Source organism: Oncorhynchus nerka, linkage group LG27 (assembly GCF_034236695.1).
Source record: "Oncorhynchus nerka isolate Pitt River linkage group LG27, Oner_Uvic_2.0, whole genome shotgun sequence".
Taxonomy (NCBI): Eukaryota; Metazoa; Chordata; class Actinopteri; order Salmoniformes; family Salmonidae; genus Oncorhynchus; species Oncorhynchus nerka.
This window is the reverse complement of record NC_088422.1, coordinates 98,132,247-98,156,129: the sequence shown is the minus strand read 5'-3', so window position 1 is coordinate 98,156,129 and position 23,883 is coordinate 98,132,247. Positions and strand designations below refer to the sequence as shown.

Sequence of the window (23,883 nt, the reverse complement as noted above, 5' to 3'; positions counted from 1 at the left end):
GTACTGTGATAGTCTATAGGCCAACAGATGTGTGGGTCTGTTGTGGACTAAACAGGAGACTATGTAGTTATACTGTACTGTGATAGTCTATAGGCCAACAGATGTGTGGGCCTGTTGTGGACTAAACAGGAGACTATGTAGTTATACTGTACTGTGACAGTCTATAGGCCAACAGATGTGTGGGTCTGTTGTGGACTAAACAGGAGACTATGTAGTTATACTGTACTGTGATAGTCTATAGGCCAACAGATGTGTGGGTCTGTTGTGGACTAAACAGGAGACTATGTAGTTATACTGTACTGTGACAGTCTATAGGCCAACAGATGTGTGGGTCTGTTGTGGACTAAACAGGAGACTATGTAGTTATACTGTACTGTGATAGTCTATAGGCCAACAGATGTGTGGGTCTGTTGTGGACTAAACAGGAGACTATGTAGTTATACTGTACTGTGACAGTCTATAGGCCAACAGATGTGTGGGTCTGTTGTGGACTAAACAGGAGACTATGTAGTTATACTGTACTGTGATAGTCTATAGGCCAACAGATGTGTGGGTCTGTTGTGGACTAAACAGGAGACTATGTAGTTATACTGTACTGTGATAGTCTATAGGCCAACAGATGTGTGGGTCTGTTGTGGACTAAACAGGAGACTATGTAGTTATACTGTACTGTGATAGTCTATAGGCCAACAGATGTGTGGGTCTGTTGTGGACTAAACAGGAGACTATGTAGTTATACTGTACTGTGATAGTCTATAGGCCAACAGATGTGTGGGTCTGTTGTGGACTAAACAGGAGACTATGTAGTTATACTGTACTGTGACAGTCTATAGGCCAACAGATGTGTGGGTCTGTTGTGGACTAAACAGGAGACTATGTAGTTATACTGTACTGTGATAGTCTATAGGCCAACAGATGTGTGGGTCTGTTGTGGACTAAACAGGAGACTATGTAGTTATACTGTACTGTGACAGTCTATAGGCCAACAGATGTGTGGGTCTGTTGTGGACTAAACAGGAGACTATGTAGTTATACTGTACTGTGATAGTCTATAGGCCAACAGATGTGTGGGTCTGTTGTGGACTAAACAGGAGACTATGTAGTTATACTGTACTGTGATAGTCTATAGGCCAACAGATGTGTGGGCCTGTTGTGGACTAAACAGGAGACTATGTAGTTATACTGTACTGTGATAGTCTATAGGCCAACAGATGTGTGGGTCTGTTGTGGACTAAACAGGAGACTATGTAGTTATACTGTACTGTGATAGTCTATAGGCCAACAGATGTGTGGGTCTGTTGTGGACTAAACAGGAGACTATGTAGTTATACTGTACTGTGATAGTCTATAGGCCAACAGATGTGTGGGTCTGTTGTGGACTAAACAGGAGACTATGTAGTTATACTGTACTGTGATAGTCTATAGGCCAACAGATGTGTGGGTCTGTTGTGGACTAAACAGGAGACTATGTAGTTATACTGTACTGTGATAGCCTATAGGCCAACAGATGTGTGGGTCTGTTGTGGACTAAACAGGAGACTATGTAGTTATACTGTACTGTGATAGTCTATAGGCCAACAGATGTGTGGGTCTGTTGTGGACTAAACAGGAGACTATGTAGTTATACTGTACTGTGATAGTCTATAGGCCAACAGATGTGTGGGTCTGTTGTGGACTAAACAGGAGACTATGTAGTTATACTGTACTGTGACAGTCTATAGGCCAACAGATGTGTGGGTCTGTTGTGGACTAAACAGGAGACTATGTAGTTATACTGTACTGTGATAGTCTATAGGCCAACAGATGTGTGGGTCTGTTGTGGACTAAACAGGAGACTATGTAGTTATACTGTACTGTGATAGCCTATAGGCCAACAGATGTGTGGGTCTGTTGTGGACTAAACAGGAGACTATGTAGTTATACTGTACTGTGACAGTCTATAGGCCAACAGATGTGTGGGTCTGTTGTGGACTAAACAGGAGACTATGTAGTTATACTGTACTGTGATAGTCTATAGGCCAACAGATGTGTGGGTCTGTTGTGGACTAAACAGGAGACTATGTAGTTATACTGTACTGTGATAGTCTATAGGCCAACAGATGTGTGGGTCTGTTGTGGACTAAACAGGAGACTATGTAGTTATACTGTACTGTGATAGTCTATAGGCCAACAGATGTGTGGGTCTGTTGTGGACTAAACAGGAGACTATGTAGTTATACTGTACTGTGATAGTCTATAGGCCAACAGATGTGTGGGTCTGTTGTGGACTAAACAGGAGACTATGTAGTTATACTGTACTGTGATAGCCTATAGGCCAACAGATGTGTGGGTCTGTTGTGGACTAAACAGGAGACTATGTAGTTATATTGTACTGTGATAGCCTATAGGCCAACAGATGTGTGGGTCTGTTGTGGACTAAACAGGAGACTATGTAGTTATACTGTACTGTGATAGTCTATAGGCCAACAGATGTGTGGGTCTGTTGTGGACTAAACAGGAGACTATGTAGTTATACTGTGCTGTGATAGTCTATAGGCCAACAGATGTGTGGGTCTGTTGTGGATTAAACAGGAGACTATGTAGTTATACTGTACTGTGATAGTCTATAGGCCAACAGATGTGTGGGTCTGTTGTGGACTAAACAGGAGACTATGTAGTTATACTGTACTGTGATAGCCTATAGGCCAACAGATGTGTGGGTCTGTTGTGGACTAAACAGGAGACTATGTAGTTATACTGTACTGTGATAGTCTATAGGCCAACAGATGTGTGGGTCTGTTGTGGACTAAACAGGAGACTATGTAGTTATACTGTACTGTGATAGTCTATAGGCCAACAGATGTGTGGGTCTGTTGTGGACTAAACAGGAGACTATGTAGTTATACTGTACTGTGATAGTCTATAGGCCAACAGATGTGTGGGTCTGTTGTGGACTAAACAGGAGACTATGTAGTTATATTGTACTGTGATAGCCTATAGGCCAACAGATGTGTGGGTCTGTTGTGGACTAAACAGGAGACTATGTAGTTATATTGTACTGTGATAGCCTATAGGCCAACAGATGTGTGGGTCTGTTGTGGACTAAACAGGAGACTATGTAGTTATACTGTACTGTGATAGTCTATAGGCCAACAGATGTGTGGGTCTGTTGTGGACTAAACAGGAGACTATGTAGTTATATTGTACTGTGATAGCCTATAGGCCAACAGATGTGTGGGTCTGTTGTGGACTAAACAGGAGACTATGTAGTTATACTGTACTGTGATAGTCTATAGGCCAACAGATGTGTGGGCCTGTTGTGGACTAAACAGGAGACTATGTAGTTATACTGTACTGTGATAGCCTATAGGCCAACAGATGTGTGGGCCTGTTGTGGACTAAACAGGAGACTATGTAGTTATATTGTACTGTGATAGCCTATAGGCCAACAGATGTGTGGGTCTGTTGTGGACTAAACAGGAGACTATGTAGTTATACTGTACTGTGATAGCCTATAGGCCAACAGATGTGTGGGCCTGTTGTGGAATAAACAGGAGACTATGTAGTTATACTGTACTGTGATAGTCTATAGGCCAACAGATGTGTGGGTCTGTTGTGGACTAAACAGGAGACTATGTAGTTATACTGTACTGTGACAGTCTATAGGCCAACAGATGTGTGGGCCTGTTGTGGACTAAACAGGAGACTATGTAGTTATACTGTACTGTGATAGTCTATAGGCCAACAGATGTGTGGGCCTGTTGTGGACTAAACAGGAGACTATGTAGTTATACTGTACTGTGATAGTCTATAGGCCAACAGATGTGTGGGCCTGTTGTGGACTAAACAGGAGACTATGTAGTTATACTGTACTGTGATAGTCTATAGGCCAACAGATGTGTGGGTCTGTTGTGGACTAAACAGGAGACTATGTAGTTATACTGTACTGTGACAGTCTATAGGCCAACAGATGTGTGGGCCTGTTGTGGACTAAACAGGAGACTATGTAGTTATATTGTACTGTACTGTAGACTATGTAGCTATACTGTAGACTATGTAGCCATACTGTAGACTATGTAGCTATACTGTAGACTATGTAGTTATACTCTAGACTATGTAGCTATATTGTAGACTATGTAGCTATACTGTAGACTATGTAGCTATACTGTAGACTATGTAGCTATACTGTAGACTATGTAGCTATACTTTAGACTATGTAGCTATACTGTAGACTATGTAGCTATATTGTAGACTATGTAGCTATACTGTAGACTATGTAGCTATACTGTAGACTATGTAGCTATACTGTAGACTATGTAGCTATACTGTAGACTATGTAGCTATACTGTAGTTATACTGTAGACTATGTAGCTATACTGTAGTTATACTGTAGACTATGTAGCTATACTGTAGACTATGTAGTTATACTGTAGACTATGTAGCTATACTGTAGACTATGTAGCTATACTGTAGACTATGTAGCCATACTGTAGCTGTACTGTAGACTATGTAGTTATACTGTAGACTATGTAGCTATACTGCAGACTATGTAGCTATACTGTAGCTATACTGTAGACTATGTAGCTATACTGTAGCTATACTATAGACTACGTAGCTGTACTATAGACTATGTAGCTATACTGCAGACTATGTAGCTATACTGTAGCTATACTGTAGACTATGTAGCTATACTGCAGACTATGTAGCTATACTGCAGACTATGTAGCTATACTGTAGCTATACTGTAGTCTATGTAGCTGTACTATAGACTATGTAGTTATAGTGTAGACTATGTAGCTGTACTGTAGACTATGTAGCTATACTGTAGACTATGTAGCCATACTGTAGCTGTACTATAGACTACGTAGCTGCACTATAGACTACGTAGCTGTACTATAGACTACGTAGCTGTACTATAGACTACGTAGCTGTACTATAGACTATGTAGTTATACTATAGACTAAGTAGTTATACTGTAGACTATGTAGCTGTACTGTAGACTATGTAGCTATACTGTAGACTATGTAGTTATACTGTAGACTATGTAGCTATACTGTAGCTGTACTATAGACCACGTAGCTGCACTATAGACTACGTAGCTGTACTTTAGACTATGTAGCTATGCTGTAGAGTTACATAGCAAGTTGAGTAGAGCTACATAGCAAGTTGAGTAGAGCTACATAGCAAGTTGAGTAGAGCTACATAGCAAGTTGAGTAGAGCTACATAGCTGAAGCTTAGACATTAGATTCAGGGATCTGCTGAGCTGAATCTTAGACATTAGATTCAGTTGCTCATCTGAAGCTTAGACATTAGATTCAGGGAGCTGCTGAGCTGAAGCTTAGACATTAGATTCAGGGAGCTGCTGAGCTGAAGCTTAGACATTAGATTCAGGGATCTGCTGAGCTGAAGCTTAGACATTAGATTCAGTTGCTGAGCTGAATCTTAGACATTAGATTCAGGGAGCTGAGCTGAATCTTAGACATTAGATTCAGGGAGCTGCTGAGCTGAATCTTAGACATTAGATTCAGTTGCTGAGCTGAATCTTAGACATTAGATTCAGGGATCTGAGCTGAAGCTTAGACATTAGATTCAGGGAGTTGCTGAGCTGAAGCTTAGACATTAGATTCAGGGAGCTGCTGAGCTGAAGCTTAGACATTAGATTCAGGGAGCTGAGCTGAATCTTAGACATTAGATTCAGGGATCTAACAAGTCACCAAGTCCTCTGTTATATGGAGCAGATAGGGTTAACAGTCATTACCATCCCAAGCATCGAAACACTGTTAGCCCGCTGAGCTGAAGCCTTAGATCAGGTAGCTAACGTAAGTCCTTACCATCCCAGGCGTCGAACATGTCTGTGATGAAGTAGTCTATGAAGGAGATCTGGGACTTAGGAATGCTGCAGGTGTTCCTGTCAAACACAGGCATGACCACCGGTAGACTCTGCCTCTTCTCCTCGTCAGTCTGAAACACACACGCGCGCGTACGCACACAGACACACACACACACACGCACGCACGCACACAGATGCACGCACGCACGCACACAGACAGACAGACACACACACACACACACACACACACGCAGTGTCTTTACTGAGTGTGTACCAATATTTCCTGATTGGTACAGTACATCTAATCAAAACAATCCATGAATGCTGCTCCAGTATGCTGTGTGTTTCACATTCCACATCAGCTAACTGCTGAATCCCCAAAGGTCCTCTGTTCTACTGTATCTATTAGTGTTCCACACCGCAGCATCACGTCTCTCTCCTCTCACCACTGTCCTGTACCTGTGCAAAGTATTCCTCTGAGATGCGCCCGGCCCATTCTATGCACAGCTCCAGCGGTCGGCACGGATTGGAGATGTCGGCACACTTGATCAGCATGCGCTTGACAAGGATCCGGTTGTCTGGGGACGTTAGGATGCCTTTGACAGACTCCTCGTCGCCGATTCCCTAAGGAGAGGGGACACGGACACACACACGGACACACACACACGGACACACGGACACACACACACACACACACACACACACACACACACCATCAGCACTAGAGCACACACATGATTTTAGTTTGATTGCTAACTATGTTAGACAGTTAGTTTGGTTGCTGTGTTAGACAGAGTTAGTTTGGTTGCTGTTTTAGACAGAGTTAGTTTGGTTGCTGTGTTAGAGTTAGTTTGGTTGCTGTGTTAGACGGCGTTTTAGTTTGAATCATGTAGTAACCAAAAAGCGTTAAACAAATCAAAATATATTTTATATTTGAGATTCTTCAAAGTAGCCCCCCTTTGCCTTGATGACAGCTTTGCACACTCTTGGCATTCTCTCAACCAGCTTCATGAGGAAGTCACCATGACCGCCCTGGACCATGACCGCCCTGGACCCTGACTGCCCTGGACCCTGACCGCCCTGGACCCTGACCGCCCTGGATCCTGACCGCCCTGGACCCTGACCGCCCTGGACCCTGACCGCCCTGGACCCTGACCGCTCTGGACCCTGACCGCTCTGGACCCTGACCGCCCTGGACTCTGACCGCCCTGGACCCTGACCACCCTGGACCATGACCGCCCTGGACGGTAGGGGTGGTATACAGAAGATAGCCTTAAGTCCATTTATGGCAAGAACATCTCAAATAAGCAAAGAGAAACAACAGTCCATCATTACTTTAAGACATGAAGGTCAGTCAATCCGGAAAAATGTCAAGAACTTTGAAGGTTTCTTCAAGTGCAGTCGCAAAAACCATCAAGCGTTATGATGAAACTGGCTCTCGTGAGGACCGCCACAGGAAAGGAAGACCCAGAGTTACCTCTGCTACAGAGGATACGTTTTTGAGAGTTAACTGCACCTCAGATTGCAGCCCAAATAAATTCTTCACATAGTTCAAGTAACAGACACATCTCAAAATCAACTGTTCAGAGGAGACTGATTTGATATTTTTGTTTCCAACCGTTGTGTATTTGTGAGACACAGAGTAGGTGAACGGAAGATCTCCGCATGTGTGGTTCCCACTGTGAAGCATGGAGGAGGAGGAGGTGTGATGGTTCCCACTGTGAAGAACGGAGGAGGAGGAGGTGTGATGGTTCCCACTGTGTGGTTCCCACTGTGAAGCATGGAGGAGGAGGAGGTGTGATGGTTCCCACTGTGAAGCATGGAGGAGGAGGTGGTGTGATGGTTCCCACTGTGTGGTTCCCACTGTGAAGCACGGAGGAGGAGGTGGTGTGATGGTTCTTTGCTGGTGACACTGTCTGTAATTAATTTAGAATTCAAGGCACACTTAACCAGCATGGCTACCACAGCATTCTGCAGGGATACGCCATCCCATCTGGTTTGCGCTTTGTGGGACTATCATTTGTTTTTCAACAGGACAATGACCCAATTTGACCAAGAAGGAGAGTGATGGAGTGCTGCATCAGATGACCTGGCCTCCACAATCACCCAACCTCAACCCAATTGAGATGGTTTGGGACGAGTTGGACCGCAGAGTTAAGGAAAAGCAGCCAACAAATGCCCAGCATATGTGGGAACTCCTTCAAGACTATTGGTAAAGCATTCCAGGTGAAGCTGGTTGAGAGAATATATGTATTTTCACCTTTATCTAACCTGGTAGGCCAGTTGAGAACAAGTTCTCATTTACAACTGCGACCTGGCCAAGATAAAGCAAAGCAGTTCGACACAAACAAACACAGAGTTACACATAAACAAACGTATAGTCAATAACACAAAAGAAAAATCTATATACAGTGTGTGCAAATGTAGAAGAGTAGGGAGGTAGGCTATAAATAGGCCATAGAGGCAAAATAATTACAATTTAGCATTAACACTGGAGTGATGGATGTGCAGATGATGATGTGCAAGTAGGGTGCAAAAGAGCAAGAGGGTAAGGAATAATATGGGGATGAGGTAGTCGGGTGTGCTATTTACAGATGAGCTATGTACAGGTACAGTGATCGGTAAGCTGCTCTGACAGCTGATGCTTAAAGTTAGAGAGGGAGATATAAGACTCCAGCTTCAATGATTTTTGCAATTTGTTCCAGTCATTGGCAGCAGAGAACTGGAAGGAAAGGTGGCCAAAGGAAGTGATGGCTTTGGGGATGACCAGTGAGATATACCTGCTGGAGCGCTTGCTACGGGTGGGTGTTGCTATGGTGACCAGTGAACTGAGGTAAGGCGGGGCTTTACCTAGCAGAGACTTATAGATGACCTGGAGCCAGTGTGTTTGGCGACGAATATGAAGCGAGGGCCAGCCAACGAGAGCATACAGGTTGCAGGGTAGTATATGAGGCTTTGGTCACAAAATGGATGGCACTGTGAAATCATGCTAAGAGTGTGCAAAGATGTCATCAAAGCAAAGGTTGGCTACATTGAAGAATCTCAAATATATTTTGATTTGTTAATCCCTTTTTTGGTTATTACATGATTCCATATGTGTTATTTCATAGTTTACCGGTATGTCTTCACTATTATTCTACAATGTAGAAAACAGTAAAAATAAAGAAAAACCCTTGAATGAGTAGGTGTGTCCACACTTTTGATTGGTACTGTAGTTTGATTGCTAACTGTGTTAGTCAGAGTTATAGTTTGATTGCTAACTAGTTAGATTGCAGAATTACCTCCTATGATATTCCTTAAAAGGGCCTGTGTGAGAGAGTAGAATGGCTGTGCTGTGCATTCCACACCATCATGAGAAAGATGGAACCAGACCGTAAGATTCTCTCTCCATGCTAATCTGTCTGTGGCCAGGTGGCTACTCTAGGCTAGGCTACGCTAGCAGGCGAAACTACGAGGCTAGGCCAGGAGGCTACACTAGCCTATGATATGCTAGCAGGCTACACTAGGAGGCTAGCCTATAATATGCTAGCAGGCTACACTAGGAGGCTAGGTTATGTTATGCTAGCAGGCTAAAGTGCATGGACGGCTACATTAGGAAGCTAGGCCAGGAGGCTACGCTAGCCTATGATATGCAAGCAGGCTACACTAGGAGGCTAGGCTATGCTATGCTAGCAGGCTAAAGTGCATGGAAGGCTACATTAGGAAGCTAGGACAGCAGGCTACACTAACTCCCTTCAACCTACATCACAGTTGGCTAACTTTTAGCCGGAAGGCTCCACTGGAAGGCTAGGCTAGGCTACGTTATAAGGCTACGTTAGGCCACACAATGACTCCCTTCAACTCTTCTCCTCTTTCTAACCTGCATGCTGTTAGCTAACTGTCGGCTGTTTTTAGAGTTAAGCGTGATGCAGAATGATATCTAAAAACAGACTGATTGTATTTTCTAGATTGTTCCATGACTGGACACAGCTACACATACTGTATTGGCTGCAATACTCTGATCTAAGCCATGAACAGGTTCCTGCTGCCTTCATGTTTAACCACAGAACCTATCTAACCTGGACTTTTAGTGTTCTTTTTCATCCCCTCTTTTCTCTTTTCTTGTTCTGTCCTTCATCTCACCCCGTTCTCCTCCAGCGCGGCCAGCGGCTTGTTGATGCTGTTGACGAACTTGTTGACGTGCTCAAAGTGTTTTGTCATCTCTGTGGCGAGCACCATGTCTATGATGGCCTGACGCAGGGTACGGTACTCATTCCTACAGAGAGAGAGAGAGCGAGAGAGACAGCGAGAAGGGAGGGGAGGAGAGAGAGGGGGGGGGGGAGAAAGAGAGAGAAAAGAGACAGTGAGAGGGAGGAGAGGGGGAGGGGGGGGAGAAAGAGAGAAGAACAGAGAGAGAGGCAGCGAGAGGAAGGAGAGGAGAGAAAGAGAGGGGGAGGAGAAAGAGAGAGAGAGAGAGAGAGGACAGAGAGAGAGAGAAGAACAGAGAGAGAGAGAGAGAGAGACATCGGGAGGGAGGAGAGGGGGAGGGAGGAGAGAGAGAGACAGAGAGAGAGAGAGAGAGACAGCGAGAAGGGAGGGGAGGAGAGAGAGAGGGGGGAGAGAGAAAGAGAGAAGAGACAGTGAGAGGGAGGGAGAGGGGGAGGGGGGGAAAGAGAGAAGAACAGAGAGAGAGGCAGCGAGAGGGAGGAGAGGAGAGAAAGAGAGGGGGAGGAGAAAGAGAGAGAGAGAGAGAGACATCGGGAGGGAGAGACAGACAGAGAGAGAGAGAGAGAAAGAAGCAGTGTAGGAGAGAGAGGAAAGGGGGGGGAGAAGAACACAGAGAGAGACACGTTCACACAAAAAGCATTGGTAAATAAATGTGCTGAAAGCCCCTCTGGACAGTTCTAGCCTCCTGACTGTAGTGACAGAGGAGAGGAATGAATGGAGTGATTGTGTACCTTCCCCCATCCGAGGGAGAGCATTGCATGAGACACACTGCTCTGGGACTCAAATCACATGACTGCCCTGCCTCACTGTCTCTCTCACACACACGGACAGACAGACAGACAGACAGACCAAACAGCCTCCCAGAAAACCCACAGACAGCCGTACCTCTCCATGTTCTTGAAGACGTTACACTTGTCGTCCCGTGTGGTGATCTGGAAGGCAAGGGCAGCGTGGTGGCTCTCTAGCACGGCCGTGTCGTTGTACAAGATGGCCAGCTCACTTCCTGCGTTACACAGGAAGCTGTTGGTGCGTCCCGGGTGATCCACGTCGTGTACCGTGGCTGCTATCAGAGCCGCCACCTCATCAATCTGCTCCAGACTTTGCTGTTCGGGAAAGAAGAGGAGTGTTTTCTTCATATTTAATATTAATGGAGCAGTTAGCGATTCCAGCTAGCGACCGTTTGGTTATTTATTTTTTTTTTTTACCTTTATTTGACTAGGCAAGTCAGTTAAGAACAAATTCTTATTTTCAATGACGGCCTAGGAACAGTGGGTTAACTGCCTGTTCAGGGGCAGAACGACAGATTTGTACATTGTCAGCTCAGGGATTTGAACTTGCAACCTTCCGGTTACTAGTCCAACGCTCTAACCACTAGGCTACCCTGCCGCCCTGTTACAGGCCCAATGATCTAACGGCTAGGCTACCTGCTACCCTATCGATTATGGTCATACTATTTATACCACCAAATTACCCTTACCATTGTCATTTTTAGTATGTGAACCCTGCAGGAACTGAACCCACGACCTTGGTGTTGCTAGTGACGTGGTCTTACTAACTGAACCCACGACCTTGGTGTTGCTAGTGACGTGGTCTTACTAACTGAACCCACGACCTTGGTGTTGCTAGTAAACGTGATCTTACTAACTGAACCCACGACCTTGGTGTTGCTAGGGACGTGATCTTACTAACTGAACCCACGACCTTGGTGTTGCTAGTGACGTGGTCTTACTAACTGAACCCACGACCTTGGTGTTGCTAGGGACGTGATCTTACTAACTGAACCCACGACCTTGGTGTTGCTAGTGGCGTGATCTTACTATTTGTGTTGTGTCATATTGTTTTAGGGGCTTTCTTAATCATGTATTTGTGTTGTGTCATGTTGTTTTAGGGGCTTTCTTAATCATGTATTTGTGTTGTGTCATGTTGTCTTAGGGGCTTTCTTAATCATGTATTTGTGTTGTGTCATGTTGTCTTAGGGGCTTTCTTAAACATGTATTTATGTTGTGTCATGTTGTCTTAGGGGCTTTCTTAAACATGTATTTGTGTTGTGTCATGTTGTCTTAGGGGCTTTCTTAATCATGTATTTGTGTTGTGTCATGTCATTTCTTAACAAACTCTCCGTCAGTGAAAGGCTTACCGCTTCTTGCTATCAGTTTAGCAACCCGAAAGCTGGCCCGAACGGATGCCTGGTTCAGCAGAGCTTGGCGTACAAATGTATTCTGCTGAGATAGTAGTCCACTTTTTAGCTTTGAGAGTTTGTCTGCTCGTATTTGGCCTTGCAAGCTATCGTACTTGTCTTTGTGACGGGATTCATAGTGTCGGCGAAGATTGTATTCTTTGAATACCGCCACCGTCTCTTGACAGATGAGACAAACAGCCTTTTCTTTGCATTGAACAAAAAAAAAATTGTTTGTCCACTGCAGGTTAAATACCCTGCATTCTGAATCAATTTTTCTCTTACTAACCTTTTCGCCATTATTCCGTTCTCTCTTTGACAGGGCTGGGCCTAGGATTTTTTTTTTTTTCTGGAGGCCAAATAGGAAAAAAATTTGATAGCGTCTCTGGTATTGTTCAGAGGGCCGGGCCAAATGTGCTGACGGGCCGTATCCGGCCCGTGGGCCGTAGTTTGGTGACCACTGCTCTAAAGAAACAAGAGACCATAATACAAGAAACAGCACTATAGAGAGATAGAACAACAACAACGCAGCCACTGCCAGCTAGCCTACTTCAGCAGTACTGTATCATTTGAATTATTTTAGTCAATAAGATTCCTGCTACGTAAGCTTAACTTTCTGAACATTCGAGACGTGTAGTCCATTTGTCATTCCAATCTCCTTTGCATTAGCGTAGCCTCTTCTGTAGCCTGTCAACTATGTGTCTGTCTATCCCTGTTCTCTCCTCTCTGCACAGACCATACAAACGCTCCACACCGCGTGGCCGCGGCCACTCTAATCTGGTGGTCCCAGCGCGCACGACCCACGTGGAGTTCCAGGTCTCCGGTAGCCTCTGGAACTGCCGATCTGCGGCCAACAAGGCAGAGTTCATCTCAGCCTATGCCTCCCTCCAGTCCCTCGACTTCTTGGCACTGACGGAAACATGGATCACCACAGATAACACTGCTACTCCTACTGCTCTCTCTTCGTCCGCCCACGTGTTCTCGCACACCCCGAGAGCTTCTGGTCAGCGGGGTGGTGGCACCGGGATCCTCATCTCTCCCAAGTGGTCATTCTCTCTTTCTCCCCTTACCCATCTGTCTATCGCCTCCTTTGAATTCCATGCTGTCACAGTTACCAGCCCTTTCAAGCTTAACATCCTTATCATTTATCGCCCTCCAGGTTCCCTCGGAGAGTTCATCAATGAGCTTGATGCCTTGATAAGCTCCTTTCCTGAGGATGGCTCACCTCTCACAGTTCTGGGCGACTTTAACCTCCCCACGTCTACCTTTGACTCATTCCTCTCTGCCTCCTTCTTTCCACTCCTCTCCTCTTTTGACCTCACCCTCTCACCTTCCCCCTCTACTCACAAGGCAGGCAATACGCTCGACCTCATCTTTACTAGATGCTGTTCTTCCACTAACCTCACTGCAACTCCCCTCCAAGTCTCCGACCACTACCTTGTATCCTTTTCCCTCTTGCTCTCATCCAACACTTCCTACACTGCCCCTACTCGGATGGTATCGCGCCGTCCCAATCTTCGCTCTCTCCCCCGCTACTCTCTCCTCTTCCATCCTATCATCTCTTCCCTCTGCTCAAACCTTCTCCAACCTATCTCCTGATTCTGCCTCCTCAACCCTCCTCTCCTCCCTTTCTGCATCCCTTGATTCTCTCTGTCCCCTATCCTCCAGGCCGGCTCGGTCCTCCCCTCCCGCTCCGTGGCTCGACGACTCATTGCGAGCTCACAGAACAGGGCTCCGGGCAGCCGAGCGGAAATGGAGGAAAACTCGCCTCCCTGCGGACCTGGCATCCTTTCACTCCCTCCTCTCTACATTTTCCTCTTCTGTCTCTGCTGCTAAAGCCACTTTCTACCACTCTAAAGTCCAAGCATCTGCCTCTAACCCTAGGAAGCTCTTTGCCACCTTCTCCTCCCTCCTGAATCCTCCCCCCCCTCCCCCCTCTCTGCAGATGACTTCGTCAACCATTTTGAAAAGAAGGTCGACGACATCCGATCCTCGTTTGCTAAGTCAAATGACACCGCTGGTTCTGCTCACACTGCCCTACCCTGTGCTCTGACCTCTTTCTCCCCTCTCTCTCCAGATGAAATCTCACGTCTTGTGACGGCCGGCCGCCCAACAAACTGCCCGCTTGACCCTAGTCCCTCCTCTCTTCTCCAGACCATTTCCGGAGACCTTCTCCCTTACCTCACCTCGCTCATCAACTCATCCCTGACCGCTGGCTACGTCCCTTCCGTCTTCAAGAGAGCGAGAGTTGCACCCCTTCTGAAAAAACCTACACTCGATCCCTCCGATGTCAACAACTACAGACCAGTATCCCTTCTTTCTTTTCTCTCCAAAACTCTTGAACGTGCCGTCCCTGGCCAGCTCTCCCGCTATCTCTCTCAGAATGACCTTCTTGATCCAAATCAGTCAGGTTTCAAGACTAGTCATTCAAATGAGACTGCTCTTCTCTGTATCACGGAGGCCCTCCGCACTGCTAAAGCTAACTCTCTCTCCTCTGCTCTCATCCTTCTAGACCTATCGGCTGCCTTCGATACTGTGAACCATCAGATCCTCCTCTCCACCCTCTCCGAGTTGGGCATCTCCGGCGCGGCCCACGCTTGGATTGCGTCCTACCTGACAGGTCGCTCCTACCAGGTGGCGTGGCGAGAATCTGTCTCCTCACCACGCGCTCTCACCACTGGCGTCCCCCAGGGCTCTGTTCTAGGCCCTCTCCTATTCTCGCTATACACCAAGTCACTTGGCTCTGTCATAACCTCACATGGTCTCTCCTAGCATTGCTATGCAGACGACACACAATTAATCTTCTCCTTTCCCCCTTCTGATGACCAGGTGGCGAATCGCATCTCTGCATGTCTGGCAGACATATCAGTGTGGATGACGGATCACCACCTCAAGCTGAACCTCGGCAAGACGGAGCTGCTCTTCCTCCCGGGGAAGGACTGCCCGTTCCATGATCTCGCCATCACGGTTGACAACTCCATTGTGTCCTCCTCCCAGAGCGCTAAGAACCTTGGCGTGATCCTGGACAACACCCTGTCGTTCTCAACTAACATCAAGGCGGTGGCCCGTTCTTGTAGGTTCATGCTCTACAACATCCGCAGAGTACGACCCTGCCTCACACAGGAAGCAGCGCAGGTCCTAATCCAGGCACTTGTCATCTCCCGTCTGGATTACTGCAACTCGCTGTTGGCTGGGCTCCCTGCCTGTGCCATTAAACCCCTACAACTCATCCAGAACGCCGCAGCCCGTCTGGTGTTCAACCTTCCCAAGTTCTCTCACGTCACCCCGCTCCTCCGCTCTCTCCACTGGCTTCCAGTTGAAGCTCGCATCCGCTACAAGACCATGGTGCTTGCCTACGGAGCTGTGAGGGGAACGGCACCTCAGTACCTCCAGGCTCTGATCAGGCCCTACACCCAAACAAGGGCACTGCGTTCATCCACCTCTGGCCTGCTCGCCTCCCTACCACTGAGGAAGTACAGTTCCCGCGCAGCCCAGTCAAAACTGTTCGCTGCTCTGGCACCCCAATGGTGGAACAAACTCCCTCACGACGCCAGGACAGCGGAGTCAATCACCACCTTCCGGAGACACCTGAAACCCCACCTCTTTCAGGAATACCTAGGATAGGATAAAGTAATCCTTCTCACCCCCCCCTTAAAAGATTTAGATGCACTATTGTAAAGTGGCTGTTCCACTGGATGTCTTAAGGTGAACGCACCAATTTGTAAGTCGCTCTGGATAAGAGCGTCTGCTAAATGACTTAAATGTAAATGTAATGTTGTCTTAGGGGCTTTCTTAAACATGTATTTGTGTTGTGTCATGTTGTCTTATGGGCTTTCAATATCATATCAATATCAATATCATCACATTACATTTTTGTTGTTGAAATGAGGTGGAATCACCATTTATTCAACCAGTTTTTGCCCAGTGGGTAGGGTTGATTCCAGGAATCTTCTAACTGGAATGTTTGAAAAACTTGGACATTTTGGGGAAGCTACCGGCATCGTGTAACTCTAATTAGAACTTGGATTAAGCCATGCTGGTGATTGAGGAATGTCAGCCCAGGATTGACTCATTGCTGAGTGCTTATTTCATTTCAATGTTTGTTACAAATGTTTTACTTCTGCTGTCTCTGAACAGGTCATATGGATTTACCTGTATAAATGAGGGGCAAACAAACATACAAACAAACCAAAGTAGACAAAAACAAACAAGTCAAAACAAGACAAAACAAACAAGACAAATAAATAAGACAAAAACAAACAAGACAAAAACAAACAAGTCAAAACAAGACAAAACAAACAAGACAAAACAAACAAGACAAACAAATAAATAAGACAAAACAAACAAGACAAACAAATAAATAAGACAAAACAAACAAGACCAACAAATAAATAAGACAAAACAAACAAGACAAAAACAAACAAGTCAAAACAAGACAAAACAAACGAGACAAAACTGTCTGACCCAGTGGCGGCCATCTTGGACGGCCATCTTACCTTGACCCTCTCCTTGCAGAGGAAGTATGCGGTAGCGTGCAGGACATCGGCAGCATGCGAGGAGTTGTGGTAGGAGTTGGTGGAGTGGTAGTTAGCCTCGATCCCCTGCAGCCAGGAACGGAGAGTGGCCTCGGGACAGCTCAGGAACTCACACACCCCGAACCGAGAGAAGATCTTCAGGCCCAGATAGGTCAGAGGCCTGGGAGGAGACCATTACCAGACAGCATGAAGGTTAGGACGAACAGAATGGAGGAGTTCAATACCACCGAGTTAAGTGCAAGTACACTGTGTAACCTCATCTCTTCTGCCATAACCCAGCTTCCCAATCCAATCCCTCTGACACTCAACAGGTCATTTATAGGGCACTATTTTTCACCAGAGCCCATATGGGTGATCCCCCCCCCCCAAAAAAACATGATTTGGGGGATTTTCACGTAATGTAGAATGGTCCTTTTTTAATTTTTTTATTTTACCTTTATTTAACCAGGCAGGTCAGTTAAGAACACATTCTTATTTTCAATGATGGCCTGGGAATAGTGGGTTAACTGCCTGTTCAGGGGCAGAACGACAGATTTGTACCTTGTCAGCTCGGGGGTTTGAACTTGCAACCTTCCGGTTGCTAGTCCAACGCTCTAACCACTAGGCTACGCTGCCGCCCCTGAAGGAAGGATTGTTGACATATATTTGATATTTGCATCTTAAAGACATGTTCAGGTAATTTGGCAACTAAGAAAGACTCATTTTTAAACCTGCCGCTTTGGGCTGGATGTGTCAATGTGTAGTTAATACATGCATAATCTATGAGCCGAATTCGTCTTACCTCAATTAGCCACAAAATCCATAGATGAAAATGACTGCTTATTTTAGCTATATTTGTATTTATTATGGGTCCAGCAGAATTAAGGCAGTTATACCATTTTAAAAACATTACAATACAATTCCAGAATTCACAATATACTGTGTGTGTGTCTCTTCATAGTCCATTACCACATATCTACTGAGACAAATCCATGTGTACGTGTGTGTATAGTGTGTATGTTATCATGTGTGTGGGTATGCATGTGTCTGTGCCTTTGTGTGTGTCTCTTCATAGTCCACTACCACATATCTACAGAGACAAATCCATGTGTGTGTGTGTGTCTATGTGTGTGTGTGTGTGTCTCTTCACAGTCCCCGCTGTTCCATAAGGTGTATTTTTACCTGCTTTTTAAATCTGATTCTACTGTTGCATCAGTTACCTGATGTGGAATAGAGTTCCATGTGGTCATGGCTCTATGTAGTACTGTGTGCCTCCCATAGTCTGTTCGGGACTTGGGGACTGTGAAGAGACCTCTGATGGCATGTCTTGTGGGGGTATGTATGGGTGCTAGTATTTTAAACAGACAGCTCGGTACCTTCAGCTTGTCAACACCTCTTACAAAAACAAGTAATGAGGAAGTCAATCTCTCTTCCACTTTGAGTCATGAGAGATTGACATGCATATTATTAATGTTAGCTCTCTGTGTACCTCTAAGGGCCAGCTGTGCTGCCCTGTTCTGAGACAATTGTAATTTCCTAAGTCCCTCTTTGAGGCACCTGACCACACGACTGGACAGTAGTCCAGGTGAGACAACACCAGGGCCTGTAGGATCTGCCTTGTTGATAGTGTTGTTAAGAAGGTAGAAACCAGGGCCTGTAGGATCTGCCGTGTTGTTAAGAAGGTAGAAACCAGGGCCTGTAGGACCTGCCGTGTTGTTAAGAAGGTAGAAACCAGGGCCTGTAGGACCTGCCGTGTTGTTAAGAAGGTAGAAACCAGGGCCTGTAGGACCTGCCGTGTTGTTAAGAAGGTAGAAACCAGGGCCTGTAGGACCTGCCGTGTTGTTAAGAAGGTAGAAACCAGGGCCTGTAGGACCTGCCGTGTTGTTAAGAAGGTAGAAACCAGGGCCTGTAGGACCTGCCGTGTTGTTAAGAAGGTAGAAACCAGGGCCTGTAGGACCTGCCGTGTTGTTAAGAAGGTAGAAACCAGGGCCTGTAGGACCTGCCGTGTTGTTAAGAAGGTAGAAACCAGGGCCTGTAGGATCTGCCTTGTTGTTAAGAAGGTAGAAACCAGGGCCTGTAGGATCTGCCGTGTTGTTAAGAAGGTAGAAACCAGCGCCTGTAGGACCTGCCGTGTTGTTAAGAAGGTAGAAACCAGGGCCTGTAGGATCTGCCGTGTTGTTAAGAAGGTAGAAACCAGGGCCTGTAGGACCTGCCGTGTTGTTAAGAAGGCAGAAACCAGGGCCTGTAGGACCTGCCGTGTTGTTAAGAAGGTAGAAACCAGCGCCTGTAGGACCTGCCGTGTTGTTAAGAAGGTAGAAACCAGGGCCTGTAGGACCTGCCGTGTTGTTAAGAAGGTAGAAACCAGGGCCTGTAGGACCTGCCGTGTTGTTAAGAAGGTAGAAACCAGGGCCTGTAGGACCTGCCGTGTTGTTAAGAAGGTAGAAACCAGGGCCTGTAGGACCTGCCGTGTTGTTAAGAAGGTAGAAACCAGCGCCTGTAGGACCTGCCGTGTTGTTAAGAAGGTAGAAACCAGGACCTATAGGACCTGCCTTGTTGTTAAGAAGGTAGAAACCAGGGCCTGTAGGACCTGCCGTGTTGTTAAGAAGGTAGAAACCAGGGCCTGTAGGATCTGCCGTGTTGTTAAGAAGGTAGAAACCAGGGCCTGTAGGACCTGCCGTGTTGTTAAGAAGGTAGAAACCAGCGCCTGTAGGACCTGCCGTGTTGTTAAGAAGGTAGAAACCAGGGCCTGTAGGACCTGCCGTGTTGTTAAGAAGGTAGAAACCAGGGCCTGTAGGATCTGCCGTGTTGTTAAGAAGGTAGAAACCAGGGCCTGTAGGACCTGCCGTGTTGTTAAGAAGGTAGAAACCAGCGCCTGTAGGACCTGCCGTGTTGTTAAGAAGGTAGAAACCAGGGCCTGTAGGACCTGCCGTGTTGTTAAGAAGGTAGAAACCAGGGCCTGTAGGACCTGCCGTGTTGTTAAGAAGGTAGAAACCAGGGCCTGTAGGATCTGCCGTGTTGTTAAGAAGGTAGAAACCAGGGCCTGTAGGACCTGCCGTGTTGTTAAGAAGGTAGAAACCAGGGCCTGTAGGACCTGCCGTGTTGTTAAGAAGGTAGAAACCAGCGCCTGTAGGACCTGCCGTGTTGTTAAGAAGGTAGAAACCAGGGCCTGTAGGACCTGCCGTGTTGTTAAGAAGGTAGAAACCAGGGCCTGTAGGATCTGCCGTGTTGTTAAGAAGGTAGAAACCAGCGCCTGTAGGACCTGCCGTGTTGTTAAGAAGGTAGAAACCAGCGCCTGTAGGACCTGCCTTGTTGTTAAGAAGGTAGAAACCAGGGCCTGTAGGACCTGCCGTGTTGTTAAGAAGGTAGAAACCAGGGCCTGTAGGATCTGCCGTGTTGTTAAGAAGGTAGAAACCAGGGCCTGTAGGACCTGCCGTGTTGTTAAGAAGGTAGAAACCAGCGCCTGTAGGACCTGCCGTGTTGTTAAGAAGGTAGAAACCAGGGCCTGTAGGACCTGCCGTGTTGTTAAGAAGGTAGAAACCAGGGCCTGTAGGACCTGCCGTGTTGTTAAGAAGGTAGAAACCAGGGCCTGTAGGACCTGCCGTGTTGTTAAGAAGGTAGAAACCAGGGCCTGTAGGATCTGCCGTGTTGTTAAGAAGGTAGAAACCAGGGCCTGTAGGACCTGCCGTGTTGTTAAGAAGGTAGAAACCAGGGCCTGTAGGACCTGCCGTGTTGTTAAGAAGGTAGAAACCAGGGCCTGTAGGACCTGCCGTGTTGTTAAGAAGGTAGAAACCAGGGCCTGTAGGACCTGCCGTGTTGTTAAGAAGGTAGAAACCAGGGCCTGTAGGACCTGCCGTGTTGTTAAGAAGGTAGAAACCAGGGCCTGTAGGACCTGCCGTGTTGTTAAGAAGGTAGAAACCAGGGCCTGTAGGACCTGCCTTGTTGTTAAGAAGGTAGAAACCAGGGCCTGTAGGACCTGCCTTGTTGTTAAGAAGGTAGAAACCAGGGCCTGTAGGACCTGCCGTGTTGTTAAGAAGGTAGAAACCAGGGCCTGTAGGACCTGCCGTGTTGTTAAGAAGGTAGAAACCAGCGCCTGTAGGATCTGCCGTGTTGTTAAGAAGGTAGAAACCAGGGCCTGTAGGATCTGCCGTGTTGTTAAGAAGGTAGAAACCAGGGCCTGTAGGACCTGCCGTGTTGTTAAGAAGGTAGAAACCAGGGCCTGTAGGACCTGCCGTGTTGTTAAGAAGGTAGAAACCAGCGCCTGTAGGATCTGCCGTGTTGTTAAGAAGGTAGAAACCAGGGCCTATAGGACCTGCCGTGTTGTTAAGAAGGTAGAAACCAGGGCCTGTAGGACCTGCCGTGTAGTTAAGAAGGTAGAAACCAGGGCCTGTAGGACCTGCCGTGTTGTTAAGAAGGCAGAGCATTGCTTTATTATGGACAGACTTCTCCCCATCTTAGCTACTGTTGTATCAATATGTTTTGACCATGACAGTTTACAATCCATGGTTACTCCACGAAGTGTAGTCACCTCAACTTGCTCAATTTCCACATTATTCATTACGAGATGTAGTTGAGGTTTAGAGTTTCGTGAATGATTTTTCCCAAATACAATGCTTTTAGTTTTGGAAATATTTAGGACTAACTTATTCCTTGCTACCCACTCCGAAACTAACTGCAGCTCTATGTTAAGTGTTGCAGTCATTCCAGTCGCTGTAGTAGCTGACGTATATAGTGTTGAGTCATCCGCATACATAGACACACTGGCTTTACTCAAAGCCAGTGGCATGTCGTTAGTAAAAATGGAAAAAATCAACGGGCCTAAACTGCTACCCTGGGGAATTCCTGCTTCTACCTGGATTACGTTGGAGAGGCTTCCATTAAAGAACACCCTCTGTGTTCTGTTAGACAAGTAACTCTTTATCCACATTATAGCCGGGGCTGTAAAGCCAGAACACCCTCTGTGTTCTGTTAGACCGGTAACTCTTTATCCACATTATAGCAGGGGGTGTAAAGCCAGAACACCCTCTGTGTTCTGTTAGACCGGTAACTCTTTATCCACATTATAGCAGGGGCTGGAAAGCCATACCACCCTCTGTGTTCTGTTAGACCGGTAACTCTTTATCCACATTATAGCCGGGGGTGTAAAGCCAGAACACCCTCTGTGTTCTGTTAGACAGGTAACTCTTTATCCACATTATAGCCGGGGGTGTAAAGCCAGAACACCCTCTGTGTTCTGTTAGACCGGTAACTCTTTATCCACATTATAGCAGGGGGTGTAAAGCCAGAACACCCTCTGTGTTCTGTTAGACCGGTAACTCTTTATCCACATTATAGCAGGGGGTGTAAAGCCAGAACACCCTCTGTGTTCTGTTAGACCGGTAACTCTTTATCCACATTATAGCAGGGGTGTAAAGCCAGAACACCCTCTGTGTTCTGTTAGACCGGTAACTCTTTATCCACATTATAGCAGGGGTGTAAAGCCAGAACACCCTCTGTGTTCTGTTAGACCGGTAACTCTTTATCCACATTATAGCAGGGGGTGTAAAGCCAGAACACCCTCTGTGTTCTGTTAGACCGGTAACTCTTTATCCACATTATAGCAGGGGCTGTAAAGCCAGAACACCCTCTGTGTTCTGTTAGACCGGTAACTCTTTATCCACATTATAGCAGGGGTTGTAAAGCCAGAACACCCTCTGTGTTCTGTTAGACCGGTAACTCTTTATCCACATTATAGCAGGGGCTGTAAAGCCAGAACACATACGTTTTTCCAGCAGTAGATCAATAATGTCCAAAGCTGTAAAGAAGTCTAACAAGACAGCCCCTACAAGCTGTACTGCGCCATTTTCCCTACATTTCCCCCCACGTGGGCCAGCCCCCTAGCAATTCGAGTTCCAACCAATGAGCTTCAGCCCCTTGCAAGATTCTCTCCTTACAAGAGAATCTTTTTAAAGCATAATTGAGAAATAATTTATTCATGTTTTAATATTTGTGAAATTTTGCTTTAAAACTGCATTATGTTTCATCTGTAGTTGCTACAAAATAAAATTGGTGTCATGTAAAGCTTACCCGCTTATGAATACTAAAAAATCTAAACATGAATATTGAAAATATACCATTTTTGAATTTGACAAATGCTTCAATATATTGTTGACCAAGAACATAATATCCTCTACAGGCATATCACAGTTCTAGAGTGAGATCTCTGCTACTTTCAGAGATGATTTGTAAGCATTACCAACATCTGTCGTTCTGCCCCTGAACAGGCAGTTAACCCACTGTTCCTAGGCCGTCATTGAAAATAAGAATTTGTTCTTTAACTGACTTGCCTGGTTAAATAAAGGTAAAATAAAGAGTGAATGTGAAAATGGATTCAAAATGGTCGCCCTCTGCTGGTGATTTGCAGGATGTGCAATGATTACAAGTAAAAGGAGGGCTGTGATTGGTTACATTGCCGACTATGCCAATTTCTATGTATAAAATGGGCCGTAACTTTAAAACTAGCAGAGACTCCACTTTGTAACTTTGATATGCCCGTATAGTGTTATTATATTCAATAATATATTGAAACATTTGGCAAAATTAAAAACATATTCATGTTTATATTTTTCAATATTCATAAATTCATGTAAGAAAAAAAGTGTTATTGAAATCAAAATACTAATCATATTACATATTACAAAGTTTCACATGACACCGATCGTTTTCTTTGTAGCATCTATAGATGAAACATAATGGAGTCTTAAAGGAGGCCTGGGTAAAGCCAAAAAATGTCACAAATATTCCAAACTTCAATTACTTATTTCTCAAATATGCTTTTAGATACATAGGAACTAAATAGATAGAATGGAGTGAAAATCTCCTAAATCATGGTCTTTTTTTTGTCTTGGCTTCATGAGGAATCACCCATATGCCTCTGGTTGAAAGTAGTGCACTATATAGGGAATATGGTCCCATTTAGGATGCACACATTAGCTTCACAGCCGGTGTACAGTACTGAAACAGATGGGAGTTTGTAGAATTGTCTGTATTTCTGTGGCTTCTGGACCTCTCTAAACCAAACCACAGTAGAGATGAAGGAGAAAGTCTTTATGATCGGACTCATTGCTTTTGAGTCCACCTTCCTCGGTTATTTTGATAAAGCTGGCTGAAGTGAATATTTATAAAAGTGTTACTACAGCAT

At 45.8% G+C, this 23,883-nt stretch overlaps 1 protein-coding gene across 2 annotated transcripts in view; it reads right to left on the bottom strand.

The window, feature by feature from the left end:
- Positions 1-23,883, bottom strand: part of pde8a (phosphodiesterase 8A) — a 266,783-nt gene that overhangs the window by 9,386 nt on the left and 233,514 nt on the right. For both annotated transcript variants that reach the window (XM_065012412.1, XM_065012413.1), the window contains 5 exons: positions 16,689-16,887; positions 10,902-11,119; positions 9,933-10,065; positions 6,270-6,434; positions 5,812-5,941 (listed from right to left, as the gene is read on the bottom strand). In XM_065012412.1, the coding sequence (XP_064868484.1) occupies positions 5,812-5,941; positions 6,270-6,434; positions 9,933-10,065; positions 10,902-11,119; positions 16,689-16,887 (845 nt within the window). The remainder of the gene's footprint in view (positions 1-5,811; positions 5,942-6,269; positions 6,435-9,932; positions 10,066-10,901; positions 11,120-16,688; positions 16,888-23,883) is intronic.